The sequence below is a fragment of the Molothrus aeneus genome, chromosome 6 (assembly GCF_037042795.1).
Source record: "Molothrus aeneus isolate 106 chromosome 6, BPBGC_Maene_1.0, whole genome shotgun sequence".
NCBI classification, from domain to species: domain Eukaryota; kingdom Metazoa; phylum Chordata; class Aves; order Passeriformes; family Icteridae; genus Molothrus; species Molothrus aeneus.
Window position 1 is genome coordinate 57,624,627 of NC_089651.1, and position 26,513 is coordinate 57,651,139.

The following is a 26,513-nucleotide window of genomic DNA, read 5'->3' on the forward strand; positions in this document are numbered from 1 at the left end:
GGTCTAGCTTTTATTTTACAGTACTGAATCCAAATCAGGGCAAAAGATACAAATGTATTTTGCTCCTGTGTGATGAAGTATTCCAGAAGTTGGGCATCCTAATCCATCTCTAGTTCTCTTGGAAGCCCCAGACCAGGCAGCTCTGGGGAATGCTGGGGCTGGAGCCAAGCACATGCAGCTTTATCTTGGAATTTCAACATGAAAGGGAAAAAACAGCAAAAAGGAGGGAGTTTAATAATTGTAACTAAAAAGTGATCACGATAAGCCCTCAGTATTTCATTTTAATCTAACTCCCTTGAGCCAGAAAACTGAAGGAGGCCTGGAAAGTTTGTAAATCAGGGACAATAAGAGAGATGTGAGGATGGTTTGTGTAGCACTCAAATACACACACACGATGTAATTGCCTGTTTTATTTAGTGGAATCACTTTTGTAGATTAGAAATATTTCCAATTCCCGTTTTACTCCAATGCAAGCCTCCACCATCGACAGGCGTAATGCAGTTTGTTCAACTGATTCCAAACCAAAAAAAGAAAAATAAAGGAAAAAAAAAAAAAAAAGAAAAAAAAAAGTACAATCTCAAAAGTTAAGTTAGAAACTAAGTTCACACATTTTCTTTGGGACCAGGAATCTGTACATAGTACAAAATATACATTTATTGAACTTTCTGTAAACACACAGTTTGAATTGTGTAAAACTGTAAATAGTGGGTGAACTACGTGGAGAATAATTTATTATATATTGTTATACATTCTACTTAAGGAAAATAGTTATGCTCTTGTATATTACTCTGTTAAATTTATAAATTCCATAATGAAGCTGTGTAATCTGCAAACATGCTTTTCAAGCTTAAATCTCTCCATTCGTAACACACATTTATACAGGTCATCAATGAAAAAAGTTACACTTTCCACAAAATAGATATAAAGAGGTCATGATTTTCTAAAAAGACAGGCACAGCATGTCACTACAAACGAGACTCTTATGGTGTGGAGTCAATTCTGTGAGAAGACAGGTGAAAACTCTCTAATTCAGCATGTTTGTACGTGGTCTTAGGAACAAGACAGATGCTAGAACCCAAAATCTCTGCTTATAAAGATTTATCAAACAGCTGGTCCTGGAAGTCAAAGTTCACACTTTTCAGATATGCAGCACTCCCTGGCTGGGAGAACCTCAGCTTTTGTCTCCTATCAACTCTTGGTCACCAGTAATTGAGTTTTCCAAGCAGTGAAATACCCAGCACCATTTGCCAAGAACATTTGCATAATTCAGCACTTACTCTAAAAAGTGGATTCCTGGCACCGAAGAGTTAGATGTGGTTAATAAATACAATTTAACTCTTGGTGCCCAAGGTCATCAGCAAAACCAGGCTGGGAAACCCCAACTCCCATGGGCTGCAGGCCATTAACCCATGGAACGTGGGGTAACAGCATCCCAGCACTGGGGACTCTGCTGTGCAATGCCCAGTTTCCAATTTAAGGGGCTGGAAATTCCAAATTGCAGCAGACTTCTCAGTCTGGCATCACTCAGCAAGAATAAAACGTTCTCCTATAAACATTGTCAAAGATCTTTTTACAGAATGGTCCATAGAATGGCTGGGTTGGAAGAGCCTAAAAGATCACCTAGTTCCAACCTCTCAGGAGTCCATCACTGGACATGGATGTAATTCTATGTAAATTCAGCACATTTATTCCTACATTTTCAAGGTTTCATTGTCTTTCCATCCTGGATACTTAATTTTGGATTTCATTTATTTGCAGCTAAAAGCACTGCATCAAAGATCAAACATCTTAAACTGTGCTCTTCTGAGGTTTTAAAAGCAAAAAAATTCTTAGACATTTAAAGAATTAAGAAATTATCTCAGATTAACCAAACATTTTGCTTTAACATTACCACTGTCTTCCCTTTGGCTTTGAAAGCTTTTTCAAATCCCAAACCGAATAAAGATTACATTTGGTTTTCATTCCAAGAGAAGTGGGATAGTTAAGGCTCCAACAACACGTGCAGAATTTGTATGTTGTGAGCAAAAACTCCACCAATGTCAGGAGGATGTGAAGTTAAGTTTGTGCCTGATTTTCCCAAGCCTATCTGACTCTAATTTTCCCCTGCAGTGTGAACAGAAATATTGTATTCCAGCCTGAAATCCCAACAGAGAAAATGAAATTGGGTACCCAGTATTTGCACTGCTCAGACTGGCTGGAATTCAGTAACAGCTGAATTGAAACTCTGGACCTTGCTCTACAGGCATCAATAGAATAAAAGTATTGATTGTTTGAGGACCTGCAGTTTGTTTTCTCATTATTCCTAAAGGTATTTATCAAAATAAATAACAATGGCAGCTCCTTCAAATCCAGAGGCCTCCTCACAACACACATGGGGAGTCCTGTCCACCTGGAAAAACCCCACATTCCCAGCAAGCTCTTCAGAGCCAACACTTCATGGAAAAAAAGGGAATTTCAGCTTTGCCTCAATGTTACTGAGCAAGCTGAGAAGTGCTGATGTTGTGCTCCTGGAGGAAAATGGTACAGGCCTGACACAGCACCCACCCCTCAGACAAATGGCTGGTCACACAGTAGTGAGGATCATTGGTTTTATTCTTCTTATTTTGGATAAAAAAGTAAAAATAAGAAAGGAGGTGCCTAGTGATATTTTAAAAAGTACTTGGGCAGGAATCAGTTCAAGTTATATGTAAAAATCTGGCTATGCATAAACCACTCTAGAAATCTGACCTGTCATCTCACTTCTACCCAAGTTTTGACACTTTCAGATTTTCTTGGTTCTATAAAAGGCATTTGTTAAGTTAAGCCCACTTTCCCAACTTTTGTGGTGCAAAAGTTGGGGAGTTTTGTGATCATTGCATTTAAAGCAAGCCTCTCCCAAAACCCTTTCCTAAGACATCAATATCACTCCTGTTCCCTTAGCCTGGAAGCAAAGACTTTAGAAGAATGTGTACAAGAGATGGGGAAAAGAAAGATCTGTATTACTGCTACTCAAAAAAACCCATCAAACAAAACACAGAGAAAATGAGGAATATGCACAAAGCCTAAGTGACTACAAGTCAACAACTCTGACACAATCAGGAGATTAAAGCTGCAGACATTTTTTTCACATATTAAGTAAATGTTAGAAGTAGTTGTCATTTCTCTAGAAACAAATTGTCAATGGGAGACAATGTAAACTCCACTTTTAACATGTCTATTTTTTTTTTCTACTTAAATGCATTTAGTGGTCCATGATGCTAAAGAGAGGCTTCAAGTTTTCCTACAGCTTCCTGACCTCCTGAGAACACGTGCCACAGCCCAGGCGGCTGCTACCTCATATATAAAGCAATGTTATTAAGCAAAATAAGGCCACAGAGTGCTTCAGATGTGCACACCTGGGTCTGCAGAAAACTGCAGACTGTGCAAGCACTCCAGAGAAAAAGCTCACAAAAGATTGGAGTCTCTGATCAGTATTTCAGACAGGTCAGTCAAAATTATTTAGCCACAGAGTGATACTTTTAAATTCTGCTTCTTTCTTACAGCCTCTATAGAAGGAATCACATTCATTTTTTGGTGCTACAGCATCCTGGAAATTCACATCTTGAGCCTCTTTTCACCACTTAGAGAGTCAAAAAACCTCTCCAGCCAGATGGAGAGTTTACACCCTGAACTGGCCCATAAAGGCTCAGCTATGATCACCTCAGACACAGGTAGTGGTAGTAACAAGGAACCACACTCATTATCTAAGAGACATCATTTTCATAGCTGGTAAAGCTTGGCACCAAGTAACAATTCATTTTCTACACAAGAATGTCAGGTACAGCCCTGTAGCTCTACAGTTTTGCTGTCTCTGAGCCTATGCAAGGTACATCAGGTTTGTATCAAATACTGTATTTGCCAAAGGATAAGGAAAAGGGCACTGGCTTCCCTAAAGGTTAGCCCCTTTCAGACATGGCCAAGTTTAAATACCAAGGAACTGAAACACACCAAGTCCTTTGTGCACAAAAGCAGCTCAAGAAGGTGCAGGCAGAGATGGAGGTGAACATCTTGCCATGATGAAATCCTGATGTACATTGGACTAAGGTAAGCTGTAACAACCATATCATTAACATAATTGTGGCAGCCATGCTGTCTCCCACAGGACAGAGCTCCAAACTTCCAGAGAATGTGAACACAGAGGAAGGTTGTCAGCACAGAACTCACACACAAGACACTGAGACTGAAATTTGATGGTTCCAGTTTAAAGAAAAGAAACATTTATCAAAGTAAAATGTTTGTTTTAAGTGGGGAAAGATCTGCAAAGGCTGTGATGCTCCCTACACAGGCCATCATTTATCTGGGTGTGGTTTCCCAAACTGTGGCAGGAGGGGTGGGGCAAGCATTCCTTTGCTCTCAGTCCTGGCTCCCCACTCTCCATTTTTCCCCAGCACCAGCACCCTACAGCTGGATTATCAATTTACCCAGCTCAAAGGACAGTTGTTTTTTTTTTTTTTCTCCTAACTGCACACCCACTTAAGGACAATCACTGGCACAAAAAAAAGGCAGTAGGGGCAAACTAGGAGCAATGGTTTAGTCTTGGCCTAAGATCATGAAACTACATCCTTAGACCATAAACTACTAAAAATGGAATGCAATAGGAAGTGTCTCCTGTCCCATTGTATAAAATTAAGGTGGGATTCTTATCAGGGAATCAACTGAAGTGAAAACTGATCCCTAATTTTGTTAAATCATCTTAAGCTTCCAACTCCTGAACTGAGCAAAATGGCTCAGACACGAACCTATATAGTGACAGCACCAGCTTTGCAATAAATAATGTAATGGACATTGGAGTCAGTTTGCTACAAGTAAATGTTGAAAAGATCAGCTTTGGCACCTGCAGGAACTCCCAAGGTAAGTGCTCCCATGACTCATCTGCTGCTCAGTATTCACCAGGCACCTCGCTGACACAACCTACGCCTGCCGCAGCTCAGAGCAGTTTAACCACAAGCTGATGAAACTCCTCTCTCCAATTCTGACTCCAGCTCCAAGTTTAACTGAGTGATGGCTGTGCCTCAAGGTGGTGGTGCTGCTGCTCCTGGGCCAGTGAGAGCAAGCCCAGCTGAAAGGCTCAGGCTCTGCTCCTGCCCCAGCAGAGTACTGGGGTCTCTACGGATACAAAGGATTTACAAAGCCTTGCAAACCTAGGATCCTACTTAATGTCACTCCATTTAGTTCATCCAACATTGGTTTAAAGCACATTTTAGAAGCTTCTGTCTTGAACTTTTTTTTGATGCTGAATTAGCGAGAATTGTTTGGAACAGTTGTCTATAAAGCAGTTACAGGTATTCTCCCAGAACGATCAGCCAAACATTTAATCTGACTATAACAAAACTCACAGAAACTGTAGCCAGTGAAGCTGTCAAATGTAGAAGGAAAACAAAGTTGCATGGCATACGAAGCAAAGTAGCTTTACAAATGTCATTTCCTTTTAAAAACAAGCAAATCGGGACCATCCTATTTGAACATGTATTTAAAAATACATCTGGTTAACATCACACAATTTTCATTTTTGTCACACATGAATCTTTTTCCAAGAGGGAAAGAAATAGCACACAATATTTCAAAATAAAAATTGCTGCCTTGCCCCTGAGGTGCTAATGTTTTTAGCATTTAAAAAAAAAGTTTCTGGTGCAAGAAGGAGATGCACAAAGGTGCAAAAGTGCCTTTTTTCTTTTCAGAGCAGTGAAAAAAGTACAGCTTGCCTCTTCTCTAGGATGCTTTATATACTTAACTGGTTTATTCTGTAGTCAAAGTCTGTATCTAAAATGGCAGTGTTTATGCATACATCACAATTCAGTGCTCTGAGCTCATCAAAACGCTGCTGAACGTAGGCAAGAGAGAGAAAGGCCTGAAACAGCCTTTCTGCCACTACCCTCAAACCTACTCACATCACCTGTAGCAACAGCAGAATTATTTTCTTTCTAACCTTCAGGAGACCTCGTCAGAAGAGGCTTCAAAAAATCTCCTTTGTCACTGAGACAGTTTAAGTGATTATGGTTTGAAGTATGGCTTTTCACACCACAGTTTTACTTCCGATTGTTAAAGTTTAAAACTCAAAGGTTCCACAGTCCAGTTCAAGGTTTTGCAGTTTCCAAAACTAAACTTTAGTCTCTATGAAAAAAAAGGACAGAACTTTATCTGCCTAGTCCTAAATGAAGTTGAGCTTTTCGCACTAATACGCCATGTATTATTAAATATGCTCGTTAATTAGGTGCCTGTGAAGCTATAACTTAACATCATTATAGTTTTGCACTCTACAACAAAATTAGACATTTTAAGCATTTATTCATAGGTAGGTAAGGAACTGGTTCTTTAAGCAAAAATTGCTATAAATTTATAAATACAAATAGTGCTTATGTTTTCTTCATTCATGCTTGAACAGATTACAAACTGAATACAATGAAGTTACGTTTAAGCACCCCACATAGACAAGAGGGATAAAAGAAAAGTTTGCTGGTATATACTATACTTAGTTCCAAGACACTATAAGTTACTTTTTCACTGTTCAGTGTTCCCTAACTCTGCATTAGTTTTAAGGCTATATATACAAATATGTATATGTCAAAGTTAGGGAAAGACAAATATAGCAAAATGCATTGTACTACATTTTCCTATCAAAAAGTAATTATACACCAAGTTCTGATTCTGTTTAACTGCAGTAAATGTTACAATCTACTTGTTTTACTGATTTTCCTTTTGAGGAATCTGCCTACTAAATGAGTAAACTACATATTAAATACAATATTCTCAACCAAAAAGACAATACAAGGTGCACAAAACAGCAGTTTTGCAAACACGACTGACTTGAAAACTTAATTTTCGTATGCTCAATGGGAGAAAGCTAAGCTTAAATCAAATTAGTTTATTATCTTATAAAATTTAAATTAGAATTTTAAACAACAAACAGTTAAATATTGTCAACATGCTATACCTCAAATCACAAGTACTGTTTAACCACTAGTCTCTCATTCTAAGTAAGTGGGTCAATTAAAAACACACACCATAAAATGTTAAAGATTGTCAGGCTTTGACAAATGTATTTTTATCAAACAGTAGGCAAATTCAAACCAATGCACATCTTCAGTAGGGAGGGGAAAAAAAAAACACCAAAAAGCCTGAAAAAACCCACATTTGTAAAAAATAGGGTAACAGATTAATCCCACATCATCCTCTAGCATATGGCTATGTCTTGGGCAATAATCAAAATCCTTCCCATTTTAAAAATGGGCTACCAATTAAGAAAAATATTCTTCCACAAGTAAAATATCATTTAAAATGGCACTGACATTTTAAAAGGCAGGAAAAGAAGGAATTACACATTTATGGGTAAATGTCTTGTTTGTTAAATCAAGCTTTATTGATAAAATGGAATTCAAGAGTATTTTTCTTGGAACAGCAGCAGACCCAGCCAATCAGGATTGTAAAAATGCTGCAGACTCCTTCTTTATGTAGAAAGTTGTCTTCGTGCTCAGTGATTAGTAGTTTCAGGTAAGGGTTAATGAAAAAAGAGGTGCAAAGAACCAAGGTGCTCTAATTCCAAGATTGGTACATGTATGAACAGGATACTGTTAACAGGGCATGATTTAACTACCACTGAACTCCAAATCACAAATCCCTTCGACTCAACGTGAGAGCAGGAGTGCATCCAAGAAAATGATGTATGTTTGTTGAAGAATGTGCACTACTCCTAAGTTATTTTTCCATTGCCAAGCGAAATTCACACGCTGTAATTTCTGGTAGGTTGCCCATGAGTTCAGCTTTCATATAAACCAAAAAAGTTCTCTTTAACAGTTTTGTGCACCTCTTGAGCACCTAGCTGGCTAGGCTGCTGCTCCTTGCAATCCAAAACCACAACATGATTTTTAAAAGGGGTATATATTGTTGCATCACACAAGCCAAAACATTTCTTCTAACCTTTATAGTGATTTAAAGCGGTTCATAATTAAATATGAGCATTTGTACAAAGACAATTGCACTTTACAAAAACAAAATCATACAACATAAATCGCTGGAGTCTGATTTACAACATGAATTTATGGTTTGAAATCACGTTTACAGAAGTCTGTTTTACAAAAAAAAGATCAGTTCCTGGGCTAGATGTTGTACTGCTGTAGTCACTCTCACCAACACATCATATTCCCTTCTTTAATTAAGGTTGAGGATGGATGTTAAGAAGGGCCACTGAGGTTGGGCTGCACTTTCATTTGCAGGATGAAAGGTGAACTCCACAGCTAGATGAGCAGTTTTACCACATATCATCAGTTGAGGCAGAATCCTTAAAGAAAAAAGAAGGAACCCTTTAAAGTCTGGAGTGCCCATCCTTGCGGCCGTTTCTGGATAATCCAGACTGAAAAGGGTAAAGACTTAAATCATTTCAGGAGTCTCTTTTCTCTCCCCTTTCAGAAACAGCTTTTATAAAGGATCTAAACCCCACATATTCTTAATTAACAAAAACATCAGAATCAAGAAATTTCAAAATATGACCAAGTGTTTCATCAATCCTGAAAATAAGATCCTGGGCATGTTACTCAAAAGCATTTCCAGAGCCTTTCAAGCTATTTCTTGAGTAGTCAGAAGTAATACAAAATGGATACTCTCATCTCACAGGTGTGAGAAAAGAGCAGGATGTGCTCATGTCATGTGGTATCACCATTATCATTTTTTGTCTTCTCAGCCCTCCCTCGTTGCAGGGGAAGATACAGACATCAACTGACACCCTGTTATAACTCAGAGCTATTTTAACACTCTTAATTTAAGGTTACAGAAGTGTAGTTTAGGCAACTGAAGGAAATTGTAATTTTGGATGGTAATAAAACTGCAAGGGGAAAAAAAGAAATGTATGTAACAAAAATAAAAATATTGAAAGTAGAAACATGCTGTGCTCCAAATCATAATTGTACGGTCACACCACTTGGTATTTCAATCTATCCAATACCTGAGTGTCCCAAAAATTCATTCCATTTAGGCCCACAGGCAACAGCAGATTTTGTATAACTACCACAAGCCTGACAAATGTTTAACCAAATCCTGGTTTAACCAGTATTTAATTTTACCAAGTGTTTTTTAATCCATTTGACTTTGTGTCAGGCCTGTTCCCTTTTCCCTTGCTTAGACTGCTCTGTATTCAGCTTTCTCCACCTCATCAGGTGGCTCACAGGTTAACCAAGAGCAAGTGGAGCCACAGCTCTGCAGCTGAATCAGCAGCACAGGAGTCAGAGCAAACTGCTCCTGTGCACCACCTTTGGGTTTCAGCAACACCTCCTCCTTTTCCCTAAGCAATTAAGGGGCAGGATGGGCTTTTACAACAGTTCATCCTGGTGCTTCCACAGCTACACCTCCCCATCATTACTGAGGCTGCAGGAGGTAGAAATATTACTTCTCTTCAAAAACACTGCCTTAGTGACTCCTTGGAGAGGAGAGAGGCTAATTAAGTCTCTAGCAATGCACACATGATAATTTCTTAGCACTGAAGTTCTGCACCCTTCATTCAATCTTGCACACAGAATCCATTGCAAACCAGAGAGGAACAGTTGGCACGGGGGTGTAGTTAAAAAAACACAAACTGAAATTGCCCTTTGCAAAAGTACCACCTCCAGCTTTTCCTTCAAGACCAGAAGTAGCAAAGGAGAGCAATTACATGAAAGAGTAAAATGGTTGTTTCAAGAATGAAGAATAAAAGCAGCATGAGTAAAAATGCAAGAGCTGCTTGCCAACTATTCCATATGCAAATTTCTGTATCCCAGTTGCCAACAAGATCACAAAGTTTGTGTACTGTGCATTTGTAGAACAGCAACATACTACAGAATGTATTTTGAAGGTAAAGCATCCTCTTTCAGCCCCAATTTAGGAATTTTAATGCTAAAAATAGAATGAAGGCTGCCAAATAAAACTAGTGCACAGTTGTAAGGCCAACGCACAATCTTCATGTCTGGCTGCGTTTCACTTCTGTCACATCCAAGCATGGAAGAAATTTCTGCTGATAGTTAAAGGATCAGTTTAACTGCTCTGTGAGATATTGCATTTTCAGTGACAGAATGTTGTTTCTGCTGATGAAACTGCCACTGGAATCATGCTCATGTTCACTGTTTAGTTTATCTTCCCCCCATCCTGACAGTGGATTTATGTCTCTCTCAGCACTGACATGTAAGAACCCAAAGTGTTTGCTTGCTGTAAGATGCTCTATGCTTAAGAATAAAAGTGTTTACACAGTCCATTTGGTAAACTAATATATTCTTAACACATCCATTTAACCTTTAGATATAGCATTTTTCTTCTTGATATTTAGGAAAAAATGTGTCCTATAAAGAAGGGGGAAAAAAGGTCCCCCCATGACTCTTTCCACCATTTGGCAACACTTGGAAACCCAAGCAGGACTGAAATAATGAAATGCCAGAGGACAAATGAATCAACCCTACTGGAGTTTTGAGATGATGATCAGCAGAAAGCAGCAGAAAACAATTACAAAACACAGTCCAAAAAGCACAACAGTGTTAATCCTTTCTTGGGGGAAAGGGTCTTTAACAGGAATCTGCAATATCTTTCTTTCCAAAACAGCTCAAATAATTGGGGTGGGGAGAAAGAGAATGTAAGAGAAAAGATACTTACAGCATCATCATTCCTGTAGGGGTTCAGTCTGTTATACACAGCTTCAATCACACTCCGTCTAGAGCAAAGAAAACAAAAAACCCACAGGATTTTAAGGCTGTGTTTTCCTTTTTTTTCCAAGTTACATTTCCAATTTTAATTTAAATGCAAACTTTAGAAGATTCTAAATTCACAGAACCATTTTAACTGCAAGTTAGAACTTCAAAACTTTTTTTTTTAAAAAGGATTTTGCAAAAAATCCTTTAAAACCTTTAGGCTTAAGACAAACAAGGCTGAATATCCCTTGGAATTCAGCAGGAGAAGGGCACAACATGACAGTCAGGTCTTCCCTTTGAAAAAGGGCAGCAGAAACCTCAATGGACACTGAATGTCCTGGTCATTTGTGCCAAAAAAACACTGCTGTAGTAGTGTAGTATGGCATGTATTATGTATTACTTCCATAGGGGAACAGAGTTGTGTTATTTTCTGGACACAAAAAAATTACATTCTGAAGTACATTTCTGTTTGTGTTATGTCCTAAAAATGCACTTTCCATGTGCAAACATGAAAGAAATAGATTGAATAGATCTAGAACAGTATCTTCTACAATGACATGGCCAATACTCTCCTGCAATTTTTTTATCAAAGAAGCCAACAAAACCAATACCAAAAATAATATATATATATATATATATATATATATATATGTAAAAAAATTTGCAGGTTTGTGTATTGTATCTTCAGAATGAGATAAATTTTGTCTGGTAAAAAATATAAAAAAAATTATTCAAGCATTTTTTAGTAACCTCCTTTTAAAAAGGCCCCTGTTAGCATATTTAAGATAGCTTAAAATTAACCTTCATCTCTGGAATTCTTGACTTTTCTAATAGTGACAGAAAATCGGTAAGAAACAGATTGATGAAATATGAATACATTTGCAACCAACATGCAAATGAGCAACATGATTTTTATTTATTTCTTTTAACACAGGGTGAAAAACTGAGAGTCTAAAAACCCCTTGAAAACAGGTAATAAAAAAACCCAAAAAAACCAAAACACAAGTGAATGTGAGGCTGAAGGAAGAAGATGCCTATGCCTTTCCTAGTATATAAGGAAAAAACTTTGAAGGGAGAACAGGAAGGAAAGAGGGGAGTAAAAAACAGAAATTACATATTGGACTTTAAATGCAACTTTCTTTTGGATCCCCTTCTGCAGAACCAAGTAAGATGAAGTGGCAGAGTGTGGTGCAAAGCAAAATCCAAAGAGCAACCTTTAAAGTGCTGATGAATGCATGCAGAGCAATCACAAAGGAGTGCAAGAGAAGAAAAAAAGCAGATGACAAGCTTTGTAATCATCCTGTAACACTGAAGAGTCAGGAACTACCACGTTTAAACATCATAGTGAATGGTTATAGGGCATGAAAGAAGAGGTTGGATTTAAAGCAATAAAATCAAGCAATTACACACAAGGTACATTACACATATGGATTGGAAAGTTTCCCATATCTTTCAAGATATAGGTATCTTTGATTCTAAATACAGGCAAGTTTCTTGGAAAGCATTATTTTCCTTCCAAATTGGCAACAGTGCTTTAAGTTACATAAATATCCAATTAAATCAATATTTCTCCAAGTCCCTATTCAAACTAGCATCACTGATACCTAAAATCCTGCTGAAGTCACATCACTTCAGCATTTCTTCACAGCCATGATGCCACTTCCAGCCAAAGGAGATGAAGAAAAATCAATTTGTATGCTGCATTTTATGAGTAACTGACTCACTCATACTTCAACAGTACAGCAGCCCATCCTAAATAGATCCTATTATACTTTAAATTGCCATCTCTTCTTCTCCTAGTCAAACAGTTCCTATAGGAACAATATTGTTTTCTGGAAGCCATCTTTACAATGATCACTTTATAATTTGTTCAATTTATCCCTTCATAATTTGTTCAATTTATTAATTTATTCAATTACGTGCCTAAAGTCCTGATGTTTTGGTGTAACAATACAAAAATCATGCTCTTAAAAGTCAAATATACTCTGTATCATATGTGCCCAATCCTTTTTGACACAGCACAGGCCCATGAAGAATCTTTTGAATCAAAAAGCTCTTGGTTTGGGGTGCAAACAAGCTGAGCACATTGCTTCCTTAAAGACTGAATATTTGAGAAACCACAGAGCATCACCACTGAACCCTTCAAGGACAAAGTCAGCTATATAAAGCTACAAATTTAACTTCCCACTTTTCTTTCTTAATAGATTTCTATCTCACTTTCAGATTTGTCACAAGCAGAGAGGAACAAAGGCAAATTTTTAAGCAATTACAACATGGCTACAGACAAGAAAAGAAAGCTGCCAAGCAAAACATTTTATGCATATCACTTCTTGTTGAAGTGTATAACACTTCAACCCAAGTAATTAAAATCAGGGCATTATTTTCACATGTTCAAATGTAACATCCCCCCAGAAACCCCAGTTAATTACAAAAAACAGACACTCAGGCCACCCTTAAAAACTCCTCATTCCTTCCCAAAAACTACAGTTTGACATTTAATTTTCGCAATGATTCATAGTCAACTCCATTCTTAGGCTTGTCCTTTTCATCCAGAACAACTGAGTAATAAAAACTGGAGAACAGATCATCACCTTTTGTCCTGTGCCCTTCCTCCCTCCCTGTGCCCCCCAACTTTTTTAAGAGTGGCCTTGCAGTCACAAAGTGATTCAAATCAAACCCCACATGTACACGGATGTGAACTCACTTGCTTGCCAGCTCCCCCCCCGGCGGGAGGTTTGGGATGCTCTCAGTTGCTAACGTACGCATCACGTGGACTAAGTCTGGCACTCCTTCACCCTGCTTCTTTATGATCTCTGGGAATCAGAAGTACTTTTTTTGTAAGTGCAGTCCAAATTTTACTTCAAAAGATTGAAACACTCAGTTTTATCAAAAAAGGCAGCTTAACATTAAAAATAAAATTAAAAATTAAAGCGACAGACCGTACTCAACATGGTAATTGTTAACTTTGGTTCCATATGTAAAAATCTGTAACAGATTTGACACAGATTTACTGCTGTTCACATGCTGACTTGGTTTTAGAAATACACAGCTACCTAATAACAGTGGGGAAAAAAATCTTTAATGGCTTTCCTGCTATACATTAGACAGAAAATGTAATATCCTCCCAAGGCATGGGGCAGATATTAACATCAGCTTTATCACTGCAACACAAGATAAAATATTATTGCCATCACAGAAAACATAGTATTTTCAAGAAATAAAAGGTTAGACATGTCAGAAGTAATTCCCATGGCTGTATGTGTATTAACCAATACTTGTACCTCACTGCATTACAGTAACATGCAAATTTTAAGGACTATTACACATAAATTAAAAGCCAGGGACATCTAATTGACAGTTTCATCCTCAACTCAGGAGATATTTAAATTCAGGGCAGAAACTTAAAGCTGATCCACTCCAGCTTCTGGGTGAAGAGAATCTGTATTGTAGCCACAGCCACATTTGTCAAGACTTTAATTCTTTAACTTTATTCTTAGGCCTGGTTGGTTTGGCTTTCTTTTTTTCATTTTTTTTTTTTTCTTTTTTTTTTGTGTTTGCTTTTTTCACTTTTCTCCTCAAGTCAAAAGCACACAGTTTTATTTGAATTCAAGACATTCAAGATCATACCAGAAGAAGTATGAAGAGTCATTCCTTAAACAGGCATTTTATGAAATTTAAAGAACAAGAACATTTTTTAAAATGCATCTCATTCATTTCTCTGTAAACATGAGCTCTCAGAAGTTGCAAAACATGTGAATTATTAAGACCTGGTGCTTTTCATCTTCAAGTGAATACTGCAACATGCATACAATAATGTGTACATATGTGCACATCTATACATGCATGTATGTACATGCACACTGTTCTTCATCTAATAAAGCATTTACACAGTTTGAAAGTAGTTGGAATTCATCAGTACCACTTTTGAAAAATACTTAAGCATTCAGATTTTGCCCTAAATTCCAGAAGAACATACCAAGTTTCCATTTTATAATTTGTGAGATAAGGCACATTGAAAGCTTTTAAAACCAACACGTATCCAGTCCTTTTTAGTCAAAACAAAACAAAACCTAAAAAACAATTGTGAATTACTTTTTGTGTATGTAATGGTTTTTCAGGGCTGTGTGTGTTTACAAAAACCATCAGCTCTGTTCTGCAGTCAGGCTGTGTAAATTATTTGCAAGGTATAGGGGAAACACTGCCTAGTCCTGAACCAGCATCAAACTCTGCAGCACAAAGCTTTAAGCTGTTTACTTCAAAACTTAAATTTTAAATACATGACACTGCACACCAGAGACACCTCAAAAACTTGCCATTTCCTCAAAATCTACAGCCAAAGTTCATGTTACCATCTTACATTTAGCAAAGAAATAATCTATGAATCTTAAATCTGAATAAGAAGCCAAGATCTCAGATTTGGTTTGCCAAGTTCCTTTATTGTGCAATTTTGAACATCTAGAATATGCTACATTGTGCTAGTTCTAAAGTTCTGCTGTACAAAAATAAGGAATTTATAGTTGACCTATACTACACAGTTTCACAACCTGTAACTGCAGTACATTTAACATACAGTCTCCACTAAATGAATACATTTATATTTTGATAAAACTATAGATACAGACTGAATGAACACTGAAGACACAACAAATGGAGTCGGTCTGCTAGCTGTGTTTAATTTATTGGAATTTTCTTGTTTCAATACACCTTTAACCCTCCCCCCAGTCTTTAATTTACTTTTAAACCTTCTATACATTTTCATGGCATCAAGTACTGGAAAAATGTACTTACAACCCTAAAATAAAGGATTCAAAAATGGGAATTCCATACAAAGTTTAAGAAAAAGCCAGAACTTTGTTTATGTGAAAATTAAGGAAGGAACATATAACAGCTAACTTAGAATTATTTATCTCTACATAGGTATAAATATTGCAGGGAATATCTATTACGGAATGGTTTTATGTAAAAAAAAAATGAGAACAGAAAAAAAAGCTTAGACAAGTTTCTTTTTAGAGTCAACACATTGATAACACATATTAGTGCAAATAATAGCAACACATTTTGGAATGACTGATCACTTCTACCATGAAGTTCACAAGATACTTTAGGAGTAACATTGATTTATTGCAAGTAATGGCACAAGGATGCTTCTCCACACTTGCTGCTTCTTCCATTATTTGTTGCAGCTACAAATCTGGACCACAAACACATCAGGAGAGTCTTAAGTGACATGGTAAGTAGAAAAGTTTCTACATTTTTTAAAATCTGAATCATCTCTCCTTATTCAAGATGACCATCATTATTAAATCCTATTCAGTCTTAAAATTTGCACTAGTTTTTAACAGTATAAAGGTGTATTCTGGGCTGAGGGGATAAAAATACAACCAGAAAAAAAAAGCACATTCGAAAGGATCAACTCTCATTACCTGTTGGACTTCAGTGAGTACTGAAGTTCATAAAAATATGTAATATGCATTTTAACCAAGTTTCCATCTTAATGAATTTTAAGTTTAAATTGATATTACAGATTACTAAGATCATTCTAAAAGTACTCTTTATATTTTTTAGTTCCTTCAGCCAAAAATCAGGCTTTTAAAGTTAAGCACTGCCACTCTTATAGTATCCTAAGATAAGAGCAAGATTATTCACTGTAGTGTATAAAGTTTCAGATGCTGTAGTAGTCCTACCTCACTAGTCAATAAGGCATTATCCACTTACTTCAGAAAAAATGCAATGGCACATCAATTAATTAATTATATATTAAATAACAAAGTTATCATCAACTCCTGTTCATGAAATTCTGCCTTGATTCAGGCCTTTCAACTTTCCTCATGCATAAGTCCTAAAAGGCCAAATTCTGCAAACAGCTGATACAAATCACTGCTGGGTTGAGTAGTATTTACTAAATATTCATTCATTTAAATAATATTTTTGTGCAACAACAGACAAAAGATTGAGGATAACTCTAAAAATTAAGCAAAGACCCTTGAGAGGAAGTACAGTAGATCTCCTCAAGTTGTTCAGACATCATCCCATTAAATTAGTATTAAAGTGCTTTATAACTACATACAGAATCCTTCTGCCTCTATGCAATTATCACACTTTGATCATTCCTGCAAATTTCCTATTTGTATAAATGCAAAGTACCAGCAGCCAAATTCCTTGTATGTACCATAACCACATGCAGGTCCAGTGTTTAGGCTGTTCCTTTACAAAATGAAGCAGCTGTACAAAAATGCCAGCTTTCCTCACTGTAACATTCCTGGGGTAGGATGAGGCCAGCTGAAGACGCAGCCTTGGCTTCATTGTATTTTCATATTCTAGGTCACGGGTTTGTCTGAGCTCAGACACACTATCTAAGATAAGAAGGCAGCACTTGCCCAGATAAGGAGAGTTACCAGGCTGTGAATCAATGTGTGAATGTACAGCACACTTGTTCTTCAGCAGATCTGTGGGTGGGCACACACAGAGAGCTCCTCCTGGTGCAAACCTGCTCCCTGCTCTGCTGACACCTCCCTCCCGCAGTGGGACTGCACGGGGACATTCCTGCCACGCTGCCAGGGACATTCACACCAGCACTGACTGCCACCAATCTCTCCTCTCCTCTCCTCTCAGGCAAGTGTGGGCATTAAAACACACAAATGTCTGCCTGGGCATTTGTTCAGGGGCAGAACAGATGCAGTTTTGCTGAGAGCTGGCAAGTGAGGCTTGGAAAAACGTGGTACTTTCTGCAAGAGCACCTACACAGGTTGTAAGTGCTTTAAAATTGCACATGGATTTGTCTGAGCCCAAAATTCCCATGCAGGCAAGTTCCCTGTGAAATTTCTGGAGCTGCACTGTGTTACCATAAAGCAAGTTAAGGAGGAAAAAAGTGCATAGTGTACTCCTCTAACTTACTAACCACTGCTACCATAGCTGTGGAGAACTCTGCCTATCGTGCCCTGTGTGCTATTAAGGATTCCTGGAAGTATACACACACATAACTAGACTTGTAACATATAGAGGAGTCCACTTCAAAAATAGACTTAACCTATGCAAATAATGCATACAGCATGTCTTAGATTTCAGAAACAAACTCCAAGATGTAGTTGGTTTTAAATATCAAAAGGCACTATAAATGCAGTTTTAATCAGAAATCATTTGAATCTACTTGATTTCAAGTATCGTTTTTATGTGATCCAAAAAGCCCCAGACTCACAGTTTCAATTTAAAGTTTAAGAAAAATTTTAAAGTTACTATCAAGATGAGTACCCAGCTTTTGTTTGTCATGAATGCTTAAAGATTAGCTTTGACAAATTTCTGACGTACTTTCAAATAAGTAAATATGTAAGCAGGTGCTTAAAGATTATAGTAATTGAGTTGTAACCCTACTATTATTGGATAATAAAATATTACAGCTAACTGATTTGTACTTAACTATAAATAGCACTCAAATGACCATCTTCACAGACACTTTGTAAGATATTCTGATTATTTTCTTTAACTCCATGTGACAGGAACCAGGATTCACTGGTCTGAAGTTAGTGCTGCCAACAGACTCAGGAAGAACACTGGGCATAAATGAATTCTCTGCCATCCTGAATAATTTTCAGGGCTACAGGCTGCTGCACTTTCATAGCAGAACTTTTTCAGGATATATAGAGTGCCTTTTTCAGAGGTACACAGGATGGCCAATGGCACTTGAAGGTCTATTAAAAAGCCTGTATGTGTTAAGGGTTTAATTGTTGGAAGGGGAAGGGGGCCAGGGGTCTGTTTAGAAACAAAGTTACTTATTTTTTTTTAAATGATCCACCTTCTACTCTGCTTTCCAGGTACTTGTCCAACTCTGCCTCTCTTTTCACCGCCTCTGGTGATACCTTTGGTGCATTCGGAAAACAGATCAATATCACACTCATGTTGTCTCGACTTCCCTGGTGGAAAAGAAAAAATGATTTGAGAAATGTATACACACCAGGCTAAACACACATCAAAGCATTTTAAATACAGAAATTCACAAATCATATTGTATCAGAATCCAGCTTTCACTATTATGGATTAATATTATCATTAGAATTGATCTCCCTGTACCCCTTAGAGAATTCATTTGGTACAACTCTTCAGTCATTGTTTTTTCCACTTTTATGGTCTGAAGACTACATGGAGCCAGTTACAGACACCCCACTGTCATCTAAAAACTGACATTAGTAATGAGTGATGTATAATTACAAAGTTGTGTTCCATCTTGTTTTAAGTGCCATCCAATCATTTTGGGAAAACAGCTGAATGGGTGAAGAACAAAACCATTACTGCTCAAAAGCACTAATCAGGAAGGTGCTAAATTCAGACAGTGCTTCCACTAAAAATCACAGCTATTAGGTTTTTTCCTTCTCCTTTTCATTTAAAACAAGAAAAGTTGAAAGTGATAGAATTTGTTGAAAAAACAGCTGTAAGGTACCCAGATCTTTGCAAAAAATATTTACATTTAATACTCCAAATAAAGGAACCCCAATCCTTGAATATTTAAAAATACAAACACATTCTGCTTATGCAAAGTAAGTGTTTGGTTTACTTACAATACCCCTGTGCTTTGGCCTACAAACATGCATCCACAGGCTTAACTTTTAACAGTAATTAACTCCACTGATGTCAGCAAGAGCCAGAACAAGCCAGTGTGCACAACAACAGTATATGGGTATGGGGAGGTGCTGACAGTTGGCTCCTGCAAAGCTTACAGCATCCACAAGCCACTGCTCCCTTCCTGGTATTTGCTTTTAGGATTGCCAAAGAAAAATAGTAACCAAAAATGTAACCATTATCAATCTGCCAAGGTGTTGGAAAGCAATTCCAGTTTTTCAGATGGGAAACAATGATCCTGTTAGCCATGTGGGAAGAGCAGGGATGTTGTCTTGATTCTCTAGAAAAAAGTTGGCTTTTTTTCTTTATGGCTGCCAGTTTGCCTTTGCAAAATAAGTATCAAGCTATGAAACTCAGTAACTGCATCACACTGCAACTTATTAATACAAAGTAGAAGTTAATGCAGACAAAGTTACATAGTTTTGTTAAACCAAATAGTCTCCATCTGCTAGAGCTGGTTTCAGAGCTGTATGATACAACAGTGAGTAAGAAACACAGTAATTAAACCAAACGAAAAACTAACTTAGGAAGCCAAGTCTTCAAAATACAAAGTCAAGGTTCACTGATTCTGCATTTATCTTGATATAAATATGACAGTAATGTTAATACTATGTGCCCAAGAAAGCAGGGGAAGATTAGGAAGGGAAAATACACTCTCTAGCCTGATTAAGTCTTAAGAGTTGAGGTTTTGTAAAGAACATTATGAAACAGAAAAGGGCAGTTATTGTCTTTAGCTTGCCCATAAATTCCCATTAGCTTCTAGTTTTCCACTGATCACAGTGTATCTGTACATGATTATAACCTCTTAATTAACCAAAACCACCCAGAAAAATGTTTCTGCTGCGTGTTCATTTCCCCTCTACCACCATTTTTGCAGGAAACGTGGTCATCACTGTCAAAGTCATGTTACCATAAACCACTGAATATTTATAGACTGGAAGCAAAGTTATTATTAGCTTGCTCATAAACTTCTAATAGGGAAAGCACAGTAAACTCCTTCTCTCAAGTCTGGCTACCTTGTACAAGCAGGTGTCAACTATCTCATTGCAAACTTTCTCAAGGTCATCAGTGACTTCAAGTCTGGATCTTACAAAGTCACACAGCTCTTCATTTCCCATAACATCCCAGATACCGTCGCACGCCAGGATGATGAACTGATCATCTTCTTCTGATCTCTCAATTTCATAAACTTCAGGCTCGGGTGAGACCAGCTGTTCTGTAGGACCTTTCCCATGGACACATTTGTAATCAAAGTCCCCAAGTGCCCTTGAAACAGCAAGGGAGCCATTCACACGCTGAATCATGACGGAGCCACCTGCATTCTGGATCCGCTCCTTCTCCAGAGGGTTACTTGGTTTGTGATCCTGTGTGAAGAAGTGAACCTTCCTGTTTCGACAGAGCAAACCTCTCGAGTCTCCACAGTTGATGAAGTACGTGTGTTGGGGAGAAATCATGACACCCACAGCTGTTGACCCACTTCTGTCTGCGCCATGCTTCTTCTCAGAGATGACTCTCATGTGTTCGTCAATTTGCAGGAAACCTGTTCTGATGCCGCTCTTTACACTTTCCACAGACGGTGGCCCATCTGGCCCTTTAAAATCCTGGTTGCTCGTGATGTGATCTAATAAATGCTCACAGCAGTACTTGGCAACCTGGGATCCAGCGTGCCCATCATAGACAGCAAAAAACGACCATCCATCAAGTCCATTTGGCAAACCAATCACAGCCGTGTGTGCATCCTCCATTTCCACGCGCCAGCCCTGCATGCTGCTCAGCCCGTAACGCAGCCCATTCCCCTGCCCCTGGGCGTTATGCTTCTCCATCTTTGGCTTGTCTAAAAATGCTCCCATGGTGACCTTCCTTCAGTTCTGCAAAGGAAAAAAAAAAAAAAAAAGGATTATTAAGATATTTCTTAAAAATGCTGTTGGAAGATATTAAATAATGGTACAAGTAAGATGCCCAAAGTACACAGCTATAAAGCTGATTTTTCTGTGTCTCCAGTCAAATTTGCATTGCTTTCATCTAATTTAAACAAGGACGCTACTACTAGCTGAACTGCACTTTTCATATTTTTGTATTTTCAGCTGTTTTACTTGAAAAATTCATGTTCACTGTCATTCATGGTTCTGACAAAAGCCTCTAATAGAACTATGTATGAAACCACTTTCAAAGAGGACTTGTTAACTGGCACACATCTGAATGGCTGTTCCCTGCAACTACTGAGCCATGAAAGAGTTCAATGTTTCTAGGACACTGGCATTCCCTAGATCCCTACCTGCTGGCCACAAATTCCTGCTACCACTGCTTTTCTGGTAGTGATGGGAAAATCAAAGCAAACTGATTAGTTTTTTGGGTTTTTTTTTAAGATGGGGATTTCAGTGGGTTTTGGGTTTGGTTGTTATTTGGCTTTTTTTAAACAGATAAATGATAATAATAACCAAGAGGATGCTAGAGTCTGCATAAAGGAAAAAGCAACATTGGATAAACTAGGACTGGGAAGGAACAGAGCAGCTGTCCCTTTAGGCAGCAGCAAGCCATTAGTTTGGCTCAGCCATCTTGTGAAAGCTCATCCTTAGATTTTCAGTTAAATTACGCAGCAGCTTCTCAGATGTCTGTGCTGCAGATTTACTTAAAACCCTCATGTATTCATGCTTCACTGAAAGACAACTGCCCTTGACAAATCTGAGGAAATCTGTTTGGAAATAAAATCACAGGTATTGTATATTCTTGTGTGAATCAAGATTCAAGCCAGACCCATACACTGCACACCCTCTCCTCCTTGGGCTGTGATGCAGCAAATATTCATGCTGAAGAGAATAAGTGATATTTGCAGGCAGTGTAAACTGACTGGTTTATCTTCATGGTTTTCACACCCTAACCATCCAACCCACCCTTCTAATCCACATCGCTTTATTTGTGCATTCATTATTAAAAAATCGTACAAAATAGGTCACACATTTTACATACTTGCAAATTATGCCTTGGGAAGCATCAAAGAGTCTGCAAATCACTGTTATACAATACAAAGTAATGGAACAAAACTGTGAGCTTTTCTGTTTGAAGACTGTGGACAAAAATTAGCTGTGAAAAGAACCTCAAAAACAGATTTTACCTGAGGCCCCAACTAACAGCTGCACTAGCAGAAAAATCAGTACACCAGGGGTTTCAGGAATGCTTAGCTTGACCATGGAATATATTTGACCAGTTTTCTAAGTGACAGCATCATGTTTTTATAACATGCTTTTTTACTGCAATACAGCACCAGCCATTAATGACACCATATATCCAACAAAGCTCTTCACACTGTCTCTTCCAGCCACTGTCAACCTTTCTGAAGCATCTGTGTTAAAATAAACAGTCAAGAAATGGTTATATTTGATCTCACCACAACAGTGATTCAAATGTGAGGCATGGGGACTGGTTATGCACTCTTTGGCTCACGTGCTTTGCTAACAAAAACAAAACACATACTTGAGCTGTAGGGGGATGGCAGCAGCGATTCACCTCTGCTTCCCCTCACCCCAAACTGGAGTTCTGCCTCTTCTTAAGTGAACACAAAATATTGATGCCCAAGCAAGCTGTAACTAACCAACAAAACAGAGTGTGCACCGTGTGTCTTGTGTCCCAAGCACATGCAGGAGGTTCACATTACTGCAGTTGCTAGGAAAAAAATACGACTTAAGACTTTTTTATCTTCACATGCAACTCTAGTGAAGTCAGAGTGATCAAAATAATTACCGAATGCTGCTATAAATCACGTGGGTAATTATTTTGCTGAATAACACTTTTTATTCATTTTATGATAGGAGCAGAGTTTAACACTGAATGTTCTCTTTGTTGAGGAGATCATTAGACAGAATGCAGATATTCAACTTTTTCACCTTAATTTAGAGCTCAAAAAGCAGAAACTGTCCTGGCCAATATAATTCTGTGAAGTATTTGACATTATTGCTTTATTTAAAATAAAACAAATCTGGACTAAAAAGGGCCATTTTTCTCCTAACCTCTCACCTTAGTATGCACACAACATTCAGGGCTGTGCTTTGTAAACTGTTTGTCCTGCTCAGTAGTTTATCATGTAAATTAGAAATACTTACAGGCAGTCTGCATGAAGTTCTAAAAACTACAGAACTGTCAGCACACCTTCTAAGTTAACAAATCACTCTCCATTTAAACACCAAATTGCCTTATCCCTTCCCAGAATGAACCCTAAAAGCTGGTGGCCTTTGAAGCTAAGCTTTGTAGGTGAGATGTTGATCCAGGATTCTTCAGGGGTGAGAGTTGCCCACCATGGATGAGAATATAGCTGGGCAAAAGGAAAACCACAGAGTGGCCATGGAACCACTCCTTCAGAAGCTGCTCACAGCAGGAAGTGATCCCCCTCTGAAAACTGCAGTAACAGACTGCAGTTGTCTTCCCTGCCATATCCCAGCTAACCAGACTTTTACCAGAATAGCAGTCTAAACCTGCAGGAGAATAGGCCAAGTTTTCAAAATCCTCACTGCATCTGCAGAAAAAGCATTGTTTACTTGTGGATAGGATGAATGTGCCAGATCTTTAGGTTTTTACCCACAATTCCAATTCTCATTCAGAAAAAATTCAGTTAAAACTGACCCAACTGTGAATTCTGATGAATTGGACACTACCTGCTACTTCTCCCCCCATATCTTTAATGTGTAATCAAAACCTAAAGAATTTCAAGAGTCTTAGCTATGAACAAAGAGAATCTTAGTTTTACAAGAAGGGATGGACACACACAGAGAAATGCTGACATAAGAAAGCCATGCCTCCTTCCTACTAAAAATACCTTTTAGACCTGTTTTTGAGTTCATATCTATGGAAACATCTTTCACACACCGGTGTCTGCCTAAATTATGAGCACATTTGTCATTCTTTGATGAGGTGCTTTGTGCACTACAGTGACTGAGTTGGAATGACACCTTTGGTTAAGCACATAACTCTGCATGCAAATCTGATTAACCTATAGCAGTGCAAGTGCCCAAGTTACAGCATGACTTTGTTATGTAAAAACACAGACCCAGAACAGACTGCATGCAATACATAAAACAGATCCTGAACATGGCTTAACTCAGCCTCTCTTCATGTCTTTAGTCATCTTTCTTAAGAGGAGCCCTCATTTTATGATCTTTACTCTACAAGGAATTTTACTCTCTTAATCCAGTCACACATTTCTACAATCATGCCAGAAAACTGCAGTCTCGTGGCAGGAGACAGAACCAGTCCTCTACTCTGGAAGCCTCAACTTTTGGGATGCTTGAATGATGCACATATGTACTGAAGGAGACAGACATTCTTCCTATTAAAGGCAAAGTAAGAGAAAAGGCACTTTAATAATGAAGTTTAGTGGCAAAATATTTTTCCCCTTTTTTTTTCCTTAAAGCAGGACCATTCTGAACAGTATTGTAAGGGTGGTGCCTTGTAAAAAGGTCAGAGGTGCAACATTTTCTTCATAAATGGTGATTCTCACACATCATCTGGTGCTACAACTGCACAGCCATCAGCTGAACAATCTTCAATTTTAATCTAAGATGATTCTTGGATCACCATTTCCAAATCAGTGACTTCCATTAGTTTTAGGTCCTAAAAGAGAAGAGCTTTCTGCAGTCTAAGTTTCTGGATTTTGGCTCTGAAGAAGAGAGAGGCAAAACTGAACAAAACTAGATGTGAAAATGGACCCCTGTGAACAGAAATGAATGTGCAGGGGGTGCATCTCTGCATCTACAAGTGCATTTTAACCACAATTTCTGAAGCACTGATTTTGTGGAGGTCAAACTGAAGGACAGCCTCTCCAGCAAGTGCACAGAAAACTCAAGTTGAAGTTTGCAGACAGAAAAGTAAGAATACTGTACACAAGAAAAATCAACACAAATAACAAGGTCTTGGATAAAACACAAGAGTGCTAAAATTCAAAGGACTGCAGCATTGGAAACAAAACTGAAATAATGAATGGAGCATGCCAAAGAGTCAGTAGCTAAAGTCCTTGAAAGTAGATGTAACTGGAGAACAGAGTGGCAAAGAAAAAGGAGGGTAATTAGTATACCAGGCCATGGACAACCAGGGACAACCACAGATACATCACTGGAATGCATGAAATCTCTTTGCCCCTTCATTTGTTCCTCAAATTGTGCTATCCAGGCAGCACAACTGCAATGCTTTCTGCTACACAGGAAAATAAATTTTACTGGTTTGCTATTTGCTTGTTCATTTGCCTGAAGGTTCAAATGAACATTAGCCCTAAATTGTTCACAAAGGACAGTTAATGCAATTCCACATACCCCTACAGAAATACAAATTAACTCTCCAAGGAATTTGGACAAAGATTTGATCACTTTGTCTCAGAAAACTAACCACCCCCATCTGAAACTTTCACTTGAACAATATGTATATTAATAATCCTTTTTAAACAATTCCAAGCTGTATTCCTTCCACTGGGATAAGCTGCTTACATGAACCACACTGAAGTCACAGGCACTTGTTCTAACTAAGCTGAGAAATACCCCCACACTCCCATTTCCTGGAACAATTCTCCCAGTGACATTACACCCCATGTCTTGTAATGAGGACCACAGAGAAAGATTACAACCTTTACTTGAACTACAGGACACAGAGCAAGTCACCAAATTATACAGACTGCTAGTGACTAGAAAAAGGGCATTTGTTCACTTCAACTGCAGCCTGATCTGCAGTACTGCTCCCTCTGCCTGGATGCAGTAGCAGACAGCATGTAACAGTGCAAACGTGGAAACATTTTCAGAAGTTACAGCCTCCTGAATGAAAAACTGACAGTACATACTGGATGCCCCAAATCAATTAATTTTAACAAACAACATGTCAGAGAACATCCCAGGGATCGGAAGAATGACTAAAATAAAACAGAACACGCAGATGAGGAGACATAATTACACCACAGTCATGGGCTGAATGAAGTCATGAAAAAGCTTCTTGCCAATGAAACTATTTAAAAGCTATTGGAGGCTATATGACTGAGTTCTGGCACTCACAGTTTGAAACATCAATAAAACACCAAAAAATTACAGTTGATGTTTCTGAATGTGTACTTTCAGACACAGGAATATATGGCAGCTAGGAGACATGAACTGTTTATGTAAAAGAAGTAAAAGAAATTAAATACAGAACTGGGGCTATTTCAATAAACACAGACTAACCCACCATTTCCCCACCAGATCATTTGTTTCTTGGGGATGCAGCTGTAGTCTGTGTTCT

At 38.0% G+C, this 26,513-nt stretch overlaps 1 protein-coding gene across 2 annotated transcripts in view; it reads right to left on the reverse strand.

Moving 5' to 3' along the window:
- Positions 1-632: 632 nt before the first annotated feature.
- PPM1A (protein phosphatase, Mg2+/Mn2+ dependent 1A) overlaps positions 633-26,513 on the reverse strand; it is a 34,636-nt gene continuing 8,755 nt past the window's right edge. Inside the window, exons 2-6 of one of the 2 annotated variants that reach the window (XM_066552378.1) lie at positions 20,285-21,136; positions 18,448-18,565; positions 13,363-13,471; positions 10,624-10,681; positions 633-8,293 (exon numbers count right to left, since the gene is read on the reverse strand). In XM_066552378.1, coding sequence (XP_066408475.1) covers positions 8,264-8,293; positions 10,624-10,681; positions 13,363-13,471; positions 18,448-18,565; positions 20,285-21,118 — 1,149 coding nt within the window. In that variant the 5' untranslated portion in view covers positions 21,119-21,136 and the 3' untranslated portion in view covers positions 633-8,263. Of the gene's footprint in view, positions 8,366-10,623; positions 10,682-13,362; positions 13,472-18,447; positions 18,566-20,284; positions 21,137-26,513 lie in introns of both variants that reach the window. The other variant, XM_066552377.1, reaches the window with a different exon arrangement.